Raw genomic sequence first — 17,895 nt, 5'->3', positions numbered from 1 at the left:
GCGTTGAGTACACATGAATGGAGGTCTGGTTTATTCCAATCACCAACAATATGTAGCATGTCCATGATTATCCACTCACATTTCCATTTTGATGCATGCAACATTGCATTGTTTCATTTGGTGTAAATAAGCTTCCCCACTTTGTTTCAACAAATTGCCACCTTATGCCTCAATAAATAATTGTAATGTAGGATGACTATTTTCTCTTCCAACCTGCTGTCCTTATGGACTATCAGCATTGGACTGTCAATTTAATGTTAAATTTTACTAAATTGTGAATGGGTTCAGCTTTAGCTCCATTGCTTGTTCACTTATCATTAAAGCTAACCAGGACAATTAACAACTGTCTGAACCAGATCAGAAGACTAGATGTTTCACAAAAAAAAACATAAAAACAGCAGAAGATGAAAAAAATGTATAGAAGACAAGACAAATACAAACTGATTTTAGACACTATCAAAATCAGCACACATAAGTAGTCTCACAGCTTTATGAAGTTGTTTTCAAATTTTGATTGTCAAACAATCAGTTTTGAACTAATTGCAGTCACAAAATCATTCATGGAGGTCTAAATGGCATAATACGCTATAAAGACCATTTTCTTTTACGTCTAAACTGGGTTTAAACTCACTCAAATCAGTGGGATGGATGGGTCTTCTCTATTCTTTTCTAGTAAATCATTCAACAGAAAATTGCAACCCTGCTGTACACAATTCTGGGACATAATTGTGACAATAAACTTACGTACCACTTTCCTCTCATCGTGAAAGTAATCCTTCAGGGAATTGAGATACCATTTCCCAGATAATACCACTCACATTGAGCTTGAACATGAAACGTTAAATGATAACTTTAGGAACATCACAGCTGTCCTTAATCAATGTCACCAAACATATGTTTTCAACAGTGGTTACCATGCCCTGGTTGTGCTTATCCTGCAGCTGATGAGAGCCACTAAGTAAATGTGGACTCCATGGGAGCTCTACAAATGGAAAAACCACCCCAAACAGAAACAAAATTTGCATTAATAAACGATTGGCCTAACACACCTAACCCACTTCTCTCAGTTTAGTTCTGGTACTTAAACTAGCTGTTATTTGGTGTATTGCTAGAAGTACCTATTGCACCAAAGCACCTGAAAAATAATTACTTGAATTCCGGGGACAGACAAAGGTTCTGTAAAGCGGACTAGGGCGGTTCATTTCAATGTGATAACTACTTAGCCAGGCATAATCACTTATTGCATCGTGCTCTCTGTTGCTGTAGTAAAATACACGATTATATTTACAACTACTGTCCCATTTATATCTAGAAGTATGTAAATTCTAAACTCATTGAAGATCTATTTTGATGTTTGAATTAACAGTAACGTTGGCATTTTATCTTTTTGTTGCATCTTTGCATTTTAAACCGTGGTTTAAATGTCCTGTGCGAGGAGACAGTAACGATGTACTGGTTTTAATGTATGCAACGCTTTGCGGAAATAGCTTGCAAGAACGTGCTCACATTATTGCACAAATGATTATGCATCCGCACTTTGTACACTAATTATGGTAATATTTCTGTAGGAATGGCTACTAAATGGGCTGAGTTTGGTGGTGAGCAGCTTGCTCACTTGCTGGGGCAGTGTGTTGATATTCTGGCTGCTGCTGTTCATTGCTAACACTGTCACATCCGCGTGGATCAGCTGAGCTGGATCACGTGGCTGTGTGTCGAAGGTCAGTCCAGCACAATGGAGCTGCCAGAGTACACTCTGAAAGGGTTGCAATTGCTGGCCGATCCCAGCCACTTCTCCAACAAAACATTCCACATTTTAGTGGAAGCGGCTTTCGAGAGCCTCATAAACCCACAAACAGACGGAGCAGTATTTGGTGAGCGCGTATTTTCGAGCTATTTGCGGAGGGCGGCTGCTGCTGCTTCTTTATACTGATTTAATACAGGAAGGACACGCTCGGTTTGTTCCTTTTGCAAACGGCTCTGCGTCGCAATGCTTCCCGAATCCAGTTATAAATAACATTTGGGACAGGGTGTTATTTGCTAAATGCGTTTCTGTTGGCCGATTCCTTGTTCTCGAGCTGTCGACTTGATGGCGCGAAATGCACACTGAGCCTGCATATTGTTCATTGTTGTGGACGAATATCCTGGGGCCTAATGCATCAGGGTAGCCGACTGAAAGAGTATTCTGTTTTGAGTTGTTTAACAAATATTTAAAGTCCCAATATATTGTGTAAGTAAAAGCGGACACAATACTGTCTCAAGTGACGTGTGTAGTGTTATCATTGAAGGCACAATGTATCAAAATAGTTCTGCAAAAGCAGAATAAAATGTTGGACTCGATTTTTCTTCGAGCTAACGGTCTTTGGTTTTTGAAGTAGCAGATAAAATAACTTCATTATTAATGTCATGTACGCCTTGGACTAGACGCGGGCCTCTAATAGGTGGAACGTTTTGTGTGGAAATGGTATTGAAAATCACTATCTACCATTGTGTGCAGACCATACAGAGCTGGGAAATTTGGACTTGACTTTGCTGAAACAATGCCATGTAGCCATCGCCACCTGCGTATTGGAGGCAGCAAAACAAAACGCCGACAAATCGACTATAAGGTTACCTGTCCAACATTTATGAATATTGTGTTTTCAGATTAACATTGTTTTCGGATATGGAGGCATTTTGTGACTCATGTTCTTCAATTCCAGCACGTTACTTGAAGACTGTAGATTTGGAGGAGAAAGAATAGACATATTTTGCGCAGCATACCAGGTTTGCTGTCCTTCACATACCATACTGTATTTGTAAAGTTATTGGAGTGCTGCAGTTTAGTCACGAAAAGAAAATCGAGTCGGGCAAATGGTTCACTTTTTTCATTAAAACCAACTAAATTTCTAGTCTACAGCTGACAATATAGATAACTGTTTTTTTAAGAAGGCGTTGAGATCTTGTAATTCCTTGTGAATTTATCAGAGCACGTTTATACAAGTAAAATGACGAAGTAAGCATCTACATTGTATATCATTACTGAAAAATGTAGTAACCGAAGCTAACCTTACTGTAGCTTTGATAAGGCGGCTAAGTTCCTATGTTTCCTTTTTGATTCTATATTTAGAAGAACAAAGATAAAGTGGAAACCTTACTAGGCAGGTGAGTGTTAATTGCATATATTAGTTTGTCTGATGTTGTGCCTGTGTAGAGATGGGGGTTGGAATGGTGTTCCTTGGGTGCGGTATCTAAATTGAAATGTCTTGTTTCACTCGAACAACTTGGGTTATGATTCGCTTATCATAAAAGCACTCCATTTTCTACCTAGAAAATGTGTTTCTCGACAAGGGTTTAAAACAACTGAAATGCCAGAACTATTTTTAGACGTTTTGTTTAGTTCAATTGACCATACGATGTCGTTCAGTTAAAACTGTACACGCTGCGTCAATCATAAATGCAAGGTAATATTTAATTATTTTAACGCCATCCCAATCCATAGTTGACTGCCGTCCCCGAAGTCCAATTTTCGTCATGCATCTCGGCAGCATGAACTTATTTATAAAATTGAAGAAAAGGGAGAGGCAGAAATCAAACTATCCAATTATTTTAACAAATCAGCACTTGCAGCCTGGCTAATTAACATCTTGCCCTTGTTCACACATTTAGTTAATATTCGCCATACATTTACTTAAGGGTGAAGTTTTTTTTGAAACTCGTGTTTACAAACTTAGGGATAAACATATCGCAAATTCTGCTCCTGAAGATCAGTTCACCATTTCCATTGAAGTGGATTTTCTTTTAAAATTACCCCTTCGTTTTGACAAAACGACAGACTTGTTCAAATTGAGTTTTTAAAAAATAGTTTGACCCAAACGATTCTTTGAATGCACCTCTGTTAAAATACTGATTTGGGGGAGGAGTGGGTTCTGACTAGTTCGGAAAATGCAATGAAAGGAATTGTGTGATTATGAGAGTGATGTATTTTTTATGTGATGCGTTAATTTTTATTCCTGTTAAATATCTTGCAGTTTAGGAAGATTTCCTTCTCATATCATTGATGCTTCTTGGCGCCTGGAGTATCACATTAGGGTAAACATTTTCATACAATAGCCGGTCACTTTCTTAAAATTATTTGGGTGTCGCATATATCCGAGCTAAACGCGTTTTTTATATCTGTATTCCAGAATAACCATCTTCACAAAGTCAATCAACCGGCATATTTACTCACCTTGAATGTCGAGGTAAGGGTTAAAACAAGCAGATGTTACGTTTTGGGTTTGAATTGCTTATTTAACACGGTTTAATATTGTTTTAACTTCGTTACAGAATGGCGAGTCTCGGCCAGCTCATGATGTTACTTTCAGTTGTACAATGGAGCAATTGCAGGTATACTAGCAAAACTTAATCTCCCTTACAAAATATTGGAGCTTTCCCTCCGAAATGTCAAGATTGAAGTTATTTTACTGTTTGTTGCGCTTCAGGCCCGATTGTAAAATGGTAGACTTTACATATGGCTAGTTGGATTGATGCCATTGAGTCAATGATTCTCTCTCTCCTTTTGGAACATAACTTCAGGAACACAAATTGTTTGAAAACAAAGTACATTCTGGGATCACCTAAAGGCAAGTTACATGTTGGCCAAAAGTCGGTTTCTATTTGAGGGTCTGGTTCATAAAAACACACACACTCTAGTTTATAATTTCAACCACATTGATTTCAGGAGTCACTATTGAGATTTTTTTCATTCATTCCTGTGCAGCGACTTTTACAAATAGTTGCCTGGCTATCGATTGGAAGAGGAAAAACCCGGGTTTCATTATTTTCTGTGTCTCTTTCCATGGAAAGAATTTACGCCACTTATTTTGATTGAAAGAGGGAAAACCCCAGATTTCACTGTTTTGTGTCTTATGGAAAGTTTAACCCCACTCATTTTACATTTTGAAGTGTTAAATTTAAATAGCATCTAATGCGTGTATCAATTCTAATAAAGTTGTATATAACATTGTTTTAATTCCAATTTTAGGGGGAATGTTACTGACTGTCTAATGTGAAGCCACCTCCTGGCTTATTCTCCAGAAACTTTTTAATGTAAATGACCATTTGCCTTTACAAGGTTCAGTGTTATTACTAATGCCATTTGGCACATTTTTATTTTGGAAAGTTCAGCAATTTACAAGACCCTTGGAGACATTGTGCTCGGCAGCTTTCCAATTGGCATATTTTACAAAAAGCTTATCTCTTCGAAATTTACAAACCAACGCGAATTTTGCGACTTGAAAATATTAGCAAAATAACGTTTTATTTCAAGCTACAAAGATTTTAAACTTCATTTGGGAATTTATAAAGCTTGGCAGTGTTACTTGTTTGAGTCTATGCATCAAGGTGTTGATGATTCGACTATGAATTGTTTCTGTTTTTAACGAGGGGGGGTGGGGTGGGGAGAAAGAGGAGAGAGATATCTACTGTATGTTTTGCATAAAGTTACTCGGGCTTGCAATCTTAGGAAAAGATTTAAAATGATTCTTTTTTTCCCAGACGGTGGTGTACATTTCTGACTCTCTTGTGTATGCAATTATGAAAATCTGCTTTCCCATTGCAGGATCTTTTGGGGAAGTTGAAGGATGCTGCTAAAAGCATGGAGAAGGCGAGTCAGATGTAATTGATGAAGCTGTGGGAACCGCGATTGAACTGGAGGCTGTGGGTGGTATAAAAGGAATCCTCCAGAACCTGCGTGCTTCCACAGTCTATGCAAAAGACGAACAACAGAGAATCCATAAATAGTTCAAACTTTGCATTTAGTGAATGTATGATATTCCACCCTATACTTGAATAAAATACTTGTGTGGAGGGAGAGTTTTGCTGTATCAGATGTGTCGCCGTTTGACTGTGTATATACGATTTTTCCACAATAAAGATATGCTTCCTAGAGTCTGAGCTATCTTATTTCGCACTTTTTGTTTGATATGATTCCACGCTTGTTTCAAATTTGCTGGGTACATCATATATTTTGCCCGAAGTCGAAATATTGATACTTCTAAATCGCTTGCAAAGATCTAAACCTATGCGAATTGATTCCGACCCCCTCGGATGAAAGCAACGTTTTTGAAGAGATCTCTTAATATTTTTGACGTCTCCAGGTGCCAGTTTGGGGTGAAGGGGGATGCAATTCTTTGTGGATAATGATGTGATTATTTAATTTTATATATATATAAAATTCACATCTTGGAAGTCGTTTGGCGGCTATTGTCCTCTGTTCTTGTCAACATTACAAGACTCGTTGGAAATTGGGGAAACGTCAATTTTAAATAAGGTATCGGAAGCGCAAAGTAGGTTTTCTTTCCCCCCCCCGAATGTTTTCTTAAACTTTTAATAAACCCATATTTCCCAAAATGTCTGTCAGCCCGTTCATTTATAGGTAACCAATGCTGCTACGTCCAACCTCGAAGTTCTTCCCTCGTCCGAAACGCGCGTTTGTGTTTGGTTTCTGCTTTCCAATTTAAACAAAAATACAAAGAAGTAGTCTTTCCCGGAGGCTGTACGGCATATCAGTACGGAGAGTCGGGATGTGTGAAGTGAACTAGTTGTAGGAACTTGTCCACGTTCCAGTGACTATAGTTCATCTGTGCTGGGGAGGAATCGTGAGGCTGTGAACAGCACAGCACATATTTCAAATGAAAAATTGGATCAAAAGAGGGGGTCGCCCCACCGCCAATCCCCAGCCGCTACACCATGAAGATTTTATACATCATCGTACAGCAATCTAATCGTAATGATAATATTCTATTGGCACTTTATAAATATGAGCGTGCAGATTCCTAATAAAGGGAGGCTTTCATCTGAAATCTTGGCTGAGACGTATTCTCAAATGTGGAACAAGAGCCTGAAATAAAAGTTTGCAGTCATATTTTATCATATAACATCCTCTTTTTTGTTGTATTGTAACCACGAGACTCTTATTTTACCCGGCGACATGTATAGATTTTTTAAAAAAGGGTTTGATATTGGTGAAATGGAACTGGAGCTGCTGTGCGAGTGAGGCTGGTAAAGGGTGCATTATTTGGTGTTTTTTTTAAGAGGTAGATGGGTGGTAGAGGAAGGCGGTGCGGTGAGAGGAGGGGGAGGAGGCGGAGGGAGAGGAGGAGGGAAGGGGGGGGGGGGGATCGGCTCTGATTACACCGACTCTAATTCCCAGGCCACCCTTAAGGAATGAGACCACGTGACGGAGCGGGGCGGTCGAACTCGAGCCATTTTGGGGACGGTGTCAGTTTCACGGCACCCATCACTGGGCTCCGGGGGTGGGTTTTTTCTCCCAACTTCTACAACCGGGGAATAGCCCAGCCGCCTCGCCACCAGGTAGAATGGGCTGAACAAATATTGCATGGGCGCAGATCGGCTCCTGCCAGGGTCGGTGTGAGGGTTGAAGGGCCAGCGTTTAACGAATGTTATTTTCTCTCTCTCTCCTCTCTCTCTCCCTCCTCTCTCTCTCTCTCTCGAAGCTGCAGCCTCTGCGATTGCAATTGACAGCGTCTGCAGCTCATGCAAGATGGCCGCTTGGCTGCGATTCATTTTTTCCCCCTGATCTACAACTTTCATTGTTTTCCGCGGGGTGCAGGCTGTAGCTGGGAGTCGCCGTGCCCCGGGCATGGTCTCACCAAGGCTGCGCTGTCTGGAAAAGATCTCCCAGGTACATTGTGGCCGCCACTTGAGGCCGATTTCTCTGTTTGAAATGCACCCGGTGCTGCCTCTCTCTCTTTTCTCTCTCGCTCTCCTCTCGCTCTCTCTCTCCTCGCTCTTAAGGCTGACAGCAACTCAGCGGCTTTATCGCCCGTCCTTATTTCCACTCAGTTTCGTTTACGCACTACATTTGCAAAAAAAATGTTCGATTCTCCGCCGCGTTTGAGTCTGCGACCTTTCTGCTCGTTTGTATCGAGGGAATGATATTTGTACTTTCGATCATTGCAAGTTGGGAGGTTCGAAGTGTCGCGGATTTTTATTTATATTTCTTTGAAAATTGACCAGGGTGGAAATTTGCTGCTGTTTCGCCGAAGTGTTATTAGTCAGCTCAGATACAAATGTGTATTTTGACATCAAACGGGGAACCCAGTGGAACGATTTTATAGAGTTAGGATCCATACAGGGTGAGGTATGTGCCTGTGTGGCTGTTTGGGTGAAAAGTCGAATGTGGGGTCTTTTCTGAACTTAACTTCTCAGGAGTACTTCTTTGGGTTTTGACGGTAAACATGGCGGTCGGTGGCGGTGCCCCACGGATCCTTGTACTGTACTTGTGATGTCAAGAGGTAAATAAACAACCAGGAAGCCTGTAAAGCTTTGTTATAATCAACTATTAATATGTTGAAATATTTTTTTCCTGCCTGTTTGTGGGCGTTTTCTCTTTTTGTTTCTGAGTGGTAACCAGGACTGTGTCAGATTGACACCAGTGATTTTCCCGGCAGAGCACGAGGTTTGCTGAATGAGTGGGAGTGAGCAAGTGTTTTGTTTTCGCCTTTTTGCCCAGTTAGATTTATTAGAGTGGATTCCGAGAACGTGTTGGCGTCGTTTGCTATCCCAGTCCTGTGTTGTCTTGCTGATAGTGATGATGGCGGTAGTAGTGGGGAAGGGGGTGGGGGTGGCGTGGGGGGGGGGGGGGGGGAGGGGGGTGGTAGGTTGTGGATGGAGAGCTGCAATATAATCTAATGATGTTTTGATTGTGAGGATGCCGATTGTAAGGGGCCAATATGGCCTTGGTCGCAAAACCTTTTCGGCTTAATCCAAGCGAGCAGCAACTTGACAGGGGCAACTGAGATTGTGTGAGAACACATACACACAATCCGTGTTTCTAAACGTGTCCCCACGGTCATACAGGGTTTTAATATTACAGAATGGTCTCTGATGTACTTAAGCGAAATGACTGAGAACAAGTTCTGAGAGCAGCTAAGGATGATATGGAGCCAAATAACCTTGTTTCTCTTCTAATAGTTTGAGTGTTCCAAAATCAGAATGGCCATGAAAAGGAAATAAAACAATCCAATTTACACCCTCTCCACCCCCCTCCTTTTACCCATGTCTTTGATTTCAGTCATGCTATGTGTTAGTTTTAGTTAATAAGCTAATATTTATGTTCTGAGCTGTTGTATAGCTTTAATGTAGCTTTCAGAAATCTTGTTTATATGTGTGTGTGTGTGTTTATATCGTAGTGGCGATGTTTGACTGGGTCTGGCTATGGTTATTTTGCAATTATACATGCAGAACACCACAGTTGAAATATTATAGTAGCCCATGCTTTTTTCAGAATTGCTACTGGCTGTCCTAGAATATTTTATGCATTTTTGAGGTGTGGTTCTTCTTGTACAATATCTTGAACACCCATGTGTCAATTGGTCTACGTTGTTTTGTTGTACTTCATCCTTCCTTATTTCTTTGTTGCTTTGGGATGGTTGAGTACGATGTTATGAAGGTTAATTGTTCATCCCGCATCGGGCTTAAAAAATACTCAGGGAGACATGAAGTTCCACAGCTGACATGAATTACCCAGCATAAACGGAAACCCATGGGTCTGTGAAATAAAACACGTGTGTTTACATGGTTGTGTACTCCAAGGTCGAGTTATCTCTCCGTCATGAAGGTTTCACAGATGGAGTGGTTAATCTATTGATCAGCTAAATCCTTACCCGTTTTGTTAATCTCACTCTGATCAGAAGGGCCGATCACGAGTCTGACGGGGAGAGCGGAGCGTTTGGGAACACGTGGTTTGTTTTTTATTTTTATTTTTTTTCCCCCGCGGAAAGGGTCTAGGGCACTCGATAACGAGAGCCGCCTAAAAGCTGGCATGTGAACTCCAAATTGCTGAACGTGTCGCGATCTCTGCGACTTCCAACTCAATGAGCAAACAGGGGGTGGGTTTGTGAGTTTCTGGGCATGGAGTGGGGGGCCAGGACAGCCGTGTAAAGCGGATAAATAAACGGGGAACTTCTGTTGAGTTCTGTTTGTTGTGTCAGACTGCTGAAGGGGTGAAGACTGAAACTTCATTGAGATCTACATATCGTTTGTGTGTGTCTTAACGCCAACTGAAATGTAAGAAACTACAGAAATGTTGATTGCTTATGACCTGATGTAGTTTGATTACTTCGGAACGTCGCGCGTCGGCGCTGTGGGTAAAAAATGCTTTCTTTAAAGCAAATGTACACGAACCTTAAATACCTTTGTTTTGATGGCATGCAAACTGGTGTAGGTATTGTAAATAAGTGCGAGCAGCAGTGACTTTTTTTCATTTGGCTGCTAGTGCCTGGTATTTATTTGCTCTGGTTCTGTGCGTCTTCTGAATTCTGTGCGTCACACAGTTATTTGCATGTTGTCAGTTTTCTTGCTGGTTTCTCGAGTAAAACAAACTCTCTTCTTTTTCACGTGTTAAATGGACCACAAACCGCAAAAGTTTAGTGAAACATTGAATCTTTATTAATTCCTGTTTCCTGATCACTTATTAATTAATTATTAATCAATAGGCGTGCACTATCAAAGTGATCCTCTGTTGTGGAGCCGCAGCCACCTATTAATCGCCCCGAGAAAGAGACAGGCGTTTGCAGAAGAAAATCGTGTGATCACAAAAGCCACTACTTACAGCTAGTGTCGACGTGGAGTCTATCTCAAGGAGAGCCAAAAAAACGATGATGTGCGCTGTGTTAGGGCTCATTTGAAATGGCGGTGAGATTTGCATGTTTAGATTACTCCGATCTTCCTCCGGTTGTGATTGCAGATTGAAGGTTTATACATTTGCGATATTTCCACATGAGCGCCGTGGGTCTTCCCGCAGAAGCTCACTCTATTTTCGGTCCTCTGGCGAAATGCCAAGTGTAACCCAAGTTGCTATAGTAACTGTAAGAATTGCCGAGTATGGGCACCAGCAGACGTCAATTTGCCTTTTCGATCATTAAGAACGGTCCTCGTGTAGGACACGAACATTATTTTATTTATTTAAATTTGTAACGGCTCAAGCTTTGGGATCTGCATCGCATTACTAGTGCAGCACCCCGATGTTCATTAAAATATTTCCAACGAACATGTAATTGCCGGAAATGGCTTTGTAGAACACAATTCTTCCTGTTTCGCTTTACGCGGGGCTAAAGAATCGTCGGTTTCATGTCAAGCATAAAACGTGTGATTGCAAATCCAGATGCGATTACCCTTGTAATACAACAGTGTTCTGCTAAATAGATAGTCGCTTTGTCCTCTTTTTTCCGCAAATTTTCATCGATTCCGACGTGCCGTGAAACGGCACAAATATGAGCCCAAAGGCATGTGGGTTTCGCGGAAAGAAATGTGTTTTGGTGCAGCCGGTTTGTATCCGAGAGTAAAGTGTAGAAAAGGCGGTTTTGTTATGCTTAAACATAAAGGAAACAAAGCCAACAAAACGACCAGGAGCGCTGTTCAAAATTCATTGTCATAAACCTGCATGTTTGTGGTCTGTGGTTTTTTTTGTCATAATCACCGTGAAGGTCAGGGGAAAGGTGGTGTGTATAAGATCATCTTAAAATCTGTCTGATTACGAAAATGATTCAGTGTGTGTTTCAATGGCTTTGCTTTCATTGGGTGTGATCTGGCACATGCAATACGGATTTTACAACTCATGGAAAGCTCCGGTAATGTCAGCTTGTCAGTACTTCAGTAAAAACGATTCTTAGCTTTGGGGCTATCAATTGTTTTTACAAAACTGGTTTGTTTTACTACGTTGCCAATTAAGATTAAGTCAACTGCGGGAAGAGAAACGCCAAAACATTGATTACCTGGTGCATTGCGAACATTTTATCTAGAAATTGGCTCGTAAATTATAATTTGTTGATCATCGTAGCTTTAGAAAATAATGTATCCATTTTTGTATCTTGCTATTTTGCATTCTACGTTTTTCTCTAGCTTAATGATTGTATCCGACTTGTAACGTGGACCAATTACATTAAACCAAACCAGTGAACTTAATATGGAATGGAATTCCATAATAGGAAAAACTATTCCTTTAACATGGGCTATGTTTCTGCTCAGCTTCCAGAACGCGGCCATTTTAGTCAGAAAATGCACCGAACAACACGGATCAAAATAACAGAACTGAATCCTCATTTGATGTGTGTGTTGTGTGGAGGATACTTCATAGATGCAACAACCATCATTGAGTGTTTACATTCATGTAAGTACATTGGCGTGCCGCAGACCAGCAGGCTACTCGCTTATGTTAGAATTGAAGAAAACACTTAACGCATATCAGCAAAGGCGTTTCACGTTGATAAAATCAATCATTACAACCGACTTATTTATAACTGCACGCGATTCCTGCTTTTATTCACAGTTTGTAAGACCTGCATCGTCCGTTACTTGGAAACGAGCAAGTACTGTCCTATTTGCGACGTGCAAGTTCACAAAACTAGGCCCCTTCTTAATATTAGGTATGTATCCATGTACTTATGGTGATCTTAATATTTGATTACACCATTGGATGTGCGTCTTTGAGAAGTGTGACCTGAACAACTATATGGAGTAGACATACATGTTATAGATTGACACAAGTACAATTCTTAAACTAAACACATGATATACTCATCATTGTACCTTCGTTAGTGAGACAAGTTCACCTAATATATCCTAAATCACACGATCTGTCATGAGTGTGCTTTATTAACTGCATTATCATCCTACCCATTTACTATGGATATTTTGTAAACTGGAATCTAAGAAAATGGTCATTTTATTGATATCAAATATCTCATTTGAAAGTAGTTTGCAATGATTGAATGAAGAATCTGGTGTTGCCATGTTTCCAATTCTGAATTTACAATTGAAAGAAATGCACAAAATTGGTCATTTGGAAAACGTTGATGACAGGAGCTCCAAGCATTGAGACCATGTTATGCTCGGTGATATTCAGTGCTATTCTAGAAATACTTTATCATCACTTCCACTGAATGATACAATAAATGTTTCTGCTGAGTGAATTGAAATTGGAAATTTAAGCCTTTTTGTTATGTTAACTGACGGTTAAGCTAATGTTTGATTGTTAACTGACTGAGTTTACTGCAAGTATTGTTAAGTTGCAAAATCAACCAGGTTTACTAATTTGAAATATTTTATGAGAAAGTATCCAATTACTGTCCAAAGTAAGCATGCAACAGTGCCCCACACTCTGTTAGTTCTTACAAAGTTGAAACAAAAACAAAGCTAACTTGATTTACTAAATTTGGTTCTACTATTACTCTACTGAAAGAAAATTATGCTGGATACATGCTAGAAAATATTGCAAAAGCATTAGGAAAATATACCTATTATTTTCAAAGTATATATATATATATATATGAGTAAACATTTGCAGGGCTCAATATCTTCCTGATCTGCTCCAGAAACACAAGTTCCACCTCAATTTACCAATTAACATAATTTCTGAATGGAAATTAAACAGTCAAATATTTCTTGTTACTCTTTAACTACATAAGCAATTATTTATCGGTTGAAAAAATGCTAATTATAAATTCCTGTAAAGTGAACATTTTCACCAAAATGACAGTTTCTATGATATTTACAGACTACAAAGATCCATTTAGGTGGTAATTCCCAATCTAACAATGGCAGCATACATAAAAGACCAAATTTTGCATTTTGGAATACTGTGATCCCTAATAAAGTTATTTGGATTTTGTTTTCAGTATTTACTGGAATTATTCTAGTATATATGCAAATGAAAGTCATATTGATAATGCTATGTGGAATAAATAAGTGGAATTAAATCTTTCTGCAGTATTGTAAAATATGACTGTCATGTTCAAATCCTTTCTTTAGGTCAGATAAAACATTACAAGATATTGTATATAAATTAGTTCCTGGCCTTTTCAAAGGTAAGTGTAGCAATGTTTTATAAAACAAATTTACATTTGAATTGAATTCCTCTTTCTGTCAATCACTTGACTAACGAGCTTTTGTCTTTATAGATGAAATGAAACGTAGAAGGGACTTCTATGCAGCTCATCCTTCTGCTGATGGTAAGTGTGAATATAATACTAGAATATTTTTGAAAAAAAGGACAAGTTTTAGTCATTAATTTATTTTTCACAAAATAGTAAAGTGATACTTCTAAAGATTTCCTTCAATTTTTATGTCTGTAATGCGCATTAATTGTACCATAAACTTTTGGTATATATTTTGTAAATGGCTTTTAGGTTTGAAAACTCAAACGCAGCTGTTGCTGTAATTGTTGTGATGAGACTATTCTGCATAGACCCACACTTGTTTTACATTTTATATTTTTCTGTTGAATTGGTACATATCAGGATAATTTTATGCTGCTATTCTTTAGCGTTCATACAAAAGTTAACCTTTCAGTTAATACCAATGTAATTTGTGATCTGTGAACAGTTTCAACTGTCTTTAGTGAAACCTAACATGGTATGCTGAAAGCATAAAATGTGAAAATGAGCCACAGATCTAATGCACAGGTTTCTTTTGACATCTTGTGGTCCAAATCTTTATATTATTTTTGTTGATTTATTTTCCTAATTTGTATTGAAGCATTTTGGTGTGAAAATATTCTAAAATCACTGCTTCCTAACATTCAAAATTTTATAGCAGCAAATGGCTCTAATGAAGACAGAGGTGAAGTTACAGAAGAAGAAAAGAGGATTATAACAGATGATGAAATCATTAGCTTATCAATAGAATTCTATGAACAAAATAAGTAAGTACAGCAATCATAGAAAGTATACTGTATCACAAACTATTTGTGATTTAGCATTTTGTCTCATTACTAAACGTCTTTTACAACAGGACAGAACGAAAAGGAATTGCAGAAAAAGAGAAGACAAAAGATGAGGTGACGATTATGTGTATTTGTTTTGCCAAGCATACTTAATTGTAAATGGGGTAAACAAGCAAAGATTAATAAAGTAAATAGTAAGCTGTTTTAGCATCCTCAATGTAAGATGGATATATTTATATAAAGGAAGCTGCTACTAATATTTAAAGTACTGAGATTTTCACTTTATCAACAATTGCCCTGCCACTATATCTGAAATCGTTTTTCTTTCTCTCTAGATGAATGACAAGAGATATTTGCGGTGCCCAGCAGCCATGACTGTGATGCATTTAAGAAAATTCCTGAGGAGTAAAATGGATATTCCTCAAGCATTTCAGGTGCACAGTGCTACATTTTATTAAAGTTATAGAGGAGTTATGATTTCTCATACATAATCAATGGTGTTCCATCAGAGAAGAAAACTGTTATGTTCTAATATTAAAAGTAATCCTGAAAGATTTTGCTTTCTTACAGATCAATTTTGGTTTCATTTGGGAGGTGGAGAATTTATCAATGTAATTATTTCTTCCATTGCAACACAGCTCTGAAATCTTAAAGTGCCAATTTAAATATTGTACAGACAGTTTGGAGGCCCTTGTATGTGTGCATACATGCAATTATACGCATACAACTTGAACGCAGCATATTCTATTTCTATAGCACAAATGATAGTGAAATGGGACTTAGAAATAGTTAAATCTATTTTTATTTTATAAATGTAAATTACTTCAAGATGCTAGTGATGTTTCCAAGCTGATTCATTTTGTGATCCAGGACATTTTATACTTAAATATGAAATTAAACACATCAGTTGTGTTGAGAAGGATCTAATCATTAAAGAGCTTCTACCAACTTCAAAGGATCAGATGTAATAAAAAAAATCAGAATGGGACAATGAGAGATTGTAAGGATTGTTATTTACAAGCTGACAAATTGTCTTTGTTTATTATCTTGTCAGTCCTGACAAATCACTCATGACTGAAAAACAGATTGCAGATTTTCTTGCTTGGCTTCAAAGTCTTCATGGTTACTTAATTTTGTGGAAATCAGTTATGTTGCTGACTTACCATGAGTTAATAAAACAATTAATATAACTTGTGGTGTAATGTGAACATCTTTGTATTTTGCTTGTTTTATTCTTTATAGTGATGCATTGTTATTTACATAAAACTACAATGAGGTCTACATTTGCAAGAGGCGTATTATATTTTGTAATGATAAAGAAAGTAATTGGGTAAACCCTACACTCCTTTCTCTTCACTTTAGATTGATGTTATGTATGAAGATGAACCATTGAAAGATTATTACACTCTAATGGATATTGCCTATATTTACGCATGGAGGAGGGTAAGTCCAGTCAGACTGTTCTAATGATCCTGGAAAATTTAATCTCAGACTTCAATCCTTACCAGAGTATCTTACATTTTATTTCAGAATGGACCACTTCCTCTAAAATATCGAGTCCGGCCAACATGCAAAAGAATTAAGATTGGTCATCAACAAGATGGATTAAATAACACCAGTGGAGAGGTAGAAAGTGACTCTGGGAGTGATAAGGCTAATAGCCCAGCTGCTGCACCATCCACATCATCTTCACTGCCCAGCCCCTGTACTCCAGGGCAGTCACCACATCCACACTTTCCTCATATATCTACTACCATGAATGGTTCCTCCAACGCCAATACCAACCATCAGATTCCATTCAGCAACAACAGAGCACGCAAATCATCTGTCAATGGCTCATCAGCATCATCAGGCTGACAGTATTCACCAAATAGACAGTGCAACACTTATATTCGAAGACCTGTTCATACCATGTGATAATATATAGATATAGAGAATGCTTAGCATTGCAAGCATCCTTAACATCACTATTTTGTAGTGACTTGTACATTTTTGTTCAAAGTGAGAAACAATATGTGGCTATACTACAAATAGTTTTGATAACATCTTTTGCCCCTCAAGACAATTTTCCAGCATTTGGGAATGCAAAATAGCAAGGGATCTACATCACTGAAATGTGTATTGCAAAGATTTGAGGATATTTACAGCTAACAACGTTGGATTTAATGACTCGATGATTTTGCTGGAGATGAAACTCTCAAGATGAAAAATGAAGGAAGGAAAGCTGGTCAGAAAATTATTGTAAAGATGTAAACGTTGGAAGATATTTTGTACAACTGTTTAATTGAATTGAAGTTTACTATATCTGTATATCAACATACTTTTAATTTACCAGTAGTAGGCATTGTGATATTGGCTGTACAGATGAAATATAAAAGGCTAGTGATTTTACACAAAGACACCAATTGAGAAGGAATTTAAGATAAATGAAAATTAGAAAAATATTATTTTTAGCCATTTCACTGTGAAAACGGATTGACAATAGATGTTGGCATCTATGGTTGTTAAATGTTTTCCTGCAGCATTAGTACACATATTACAAGAAAATACTGAATTGATCAACCCCAAAATAAAATTGTTTTAATGATTTATCATTTTAGACCTTATATGGGTATGAAGTATTTGAATTGCCTATAGAACAACAATATTTACTGTACATCTCAATTTCATTGACCAGTTAAGTTTCTAGATCTCAGAAATGCTTAAGAAAATTCAAAGGTGTCGTATGTATGGGTAGAAGCCAAACATCCAATAAATTACTATGAAGCATAGATATAAACTATAAATTAAAAAAATACTGCCCCTGTGAATTCAAATAACTTATGAGAAATTCTGCCTTGTATATCACCATAGCCAAATAATGTGTACATGCTATATATGTCTTTTACTTGAAATGTTCATTTCATTATTTTCACTTAAATTTAAAAGTCCAAATTACTATTAACAAACTTTTTAAAATTAGGCATGCCACCTCTTGTTAAATTGTAATATTTAAAGAATTAAATATACTTGATATTTTTAAAGGGGATGCAAAGGGGTTTTCCCATTGATATTGTCATGAATTGAATCTTGGTCAACATTGAACCTGATATTTGTTCAACCCATGTCAGTAAACCTGGTGTTGGTAAATTACTTTAAGGATATAATAGATGAAGATGTTTGAATTTCCAAACAGTGATGATACTTGCTAG

General features: G+C 38.0%; 2 protein-coding genes across 5 annotated transcripts; both read left to right on the top strand.

The window, feature by feature from the left end:
• The first annotated feature begins 1,699 nt into the window (after window positions 1–1,699).
• On the top strand, window positions 1,700–5,907 carry commd3 (COMM domain containing 3). The gene is made up of 8 exons (XM_078234592.1): window positions 1,700–1,871; window positions 2,495–2,606; window positions 2,700–2,763; window positions 3,107–3,141; window positions 4,008–4,068; window positions 4,164–4,220; window positions 4,306–4,365; window positions 5,579–5,907. Exons 1-8 carry the CDS (start codon window positions 1,733–1,735, stop codon window positions 5,636–5,638), a joined length of 588 nt encoding a protein of 195 aa, XP_078090718.1. The 5' UTR covers window positions 1,700–1,732; the 3' UTR covers window positions 5,639–5,907.
• A 1,293-nt stretch (window positions 5,908–7,200) lies between these two features.
• Window positions 7,201–17,303, top strand: bmi1a (bmi1 polycomb ring finger oncogene 1a). 4 transcript variants are annotated; one of them, XM_078234563.1, is made up of 12 exons: window positions 7,221–7,332; window positions 7,476–7,663; window positions 10,479–10,677; window positions 12,010–12,151; window positions 12,311–12,407; window positions 13,792–13,847; window positions 13,941–13,991; window positions 14,575–14,683; window positions 14,773–14,818; window positions 15,040–15,138; window positions 16,067–16,147; window positions 16,235–17,303. In XM_078234563.1, the coding sequence occupies exons 3-12, from the start codon at window positions 10,672–10,674 to the stop codon at window positions 16,559–16,561; spliced, it is 1,014 nt and encodes a 337-aa protein (XP_078090689.1). In that variant the 5' UTR covers window positions 7,221–7,332; window positions 7,476–7,663; window positions 10,479–10,671; the 3' UTR covers window positions 16,562–17,303. The 4 variants fall into 4 exon arrangements, with proteins under 4 accessions (XP_078090698.1, XP_078090717.1, XP_078090689.1 ...); XM_078234572.1 differs by lacking the exon at window positions 7,476–7,663 and having other exon boundaries at window positions 7,201–7,332; XM_078234591.1 differs by lacking the exon at window positions 7,476–7,663 and having other exon boundaries at window positions 7,208–7,332; window positions 14,578–14,683.
• Window positions 17,304–17,895: the final 592 nt, after the last annotated feature.

Source organism: Mustelus asterias, chromosome 2, assembly GCF_964213995.1.
Source record: "Mustelus asterias chromosome 2, sMusAst1.hap1.1, whole genome shotgun sequence".
Lineage (NCBI taxonomy): Eukaryota > Metazoa > Chordata > Chondrichthyes > Carcharhiniformes > Triakidae > Mustelus > Mustelus asterias.
The sequence above is the reverse complement of the archived record's forward strand: the minus strand, read 5'-3'. Positions and strand labels throughout refer to the sequence as shown.

What these genes read in the sequence shown, in the direction of transcription:
- commd3 (XM_078234592.1), top strand. Translation starts at nt 1,733, where the DNA reads ATGGAGCTGCCAGAGTACACTCTGAAAGGGTTGCAATTGCTGGCCGAT. An exon ending in AACAGACGGAGCAGTATTTG is followed by an intron (nt 1,872 to 2,494) that starts GTGAGCGCGTAT and finishes CATTGTGTGCAG; the next exon opens with ACCATACAGAGCTGGGAAAT. An exon ending in GTGGAAACCTTACTAGGCAG is followed by an intron (nt 3,142 to 4,007) that starts GTGAGTGTTAAT and finishes AATATCTTGCAG; the next exon opens with TTTAGGAAGATTTCCTTCTC.
- bmi1a (XM_078234572.1), top strand. An exon ending in CATTGAGTGTTTACATTCAT is followed by an intron (nt 12,152 to 12,310) that starts GTAAGTACATTG and finishes TTTTATTCACAG; the next exon opens with TTTGTAAGACCTGCATCGTC. An exon ending in AGTTCCTGGCCTTTTCAAAG is followed by an intron (nt 13,848 to 13,940) that starts GTAAGTGTAGCA and finishes TTGTCTTTATAG; the next exon opens with ATGAAATGAAACGTAGAAGG.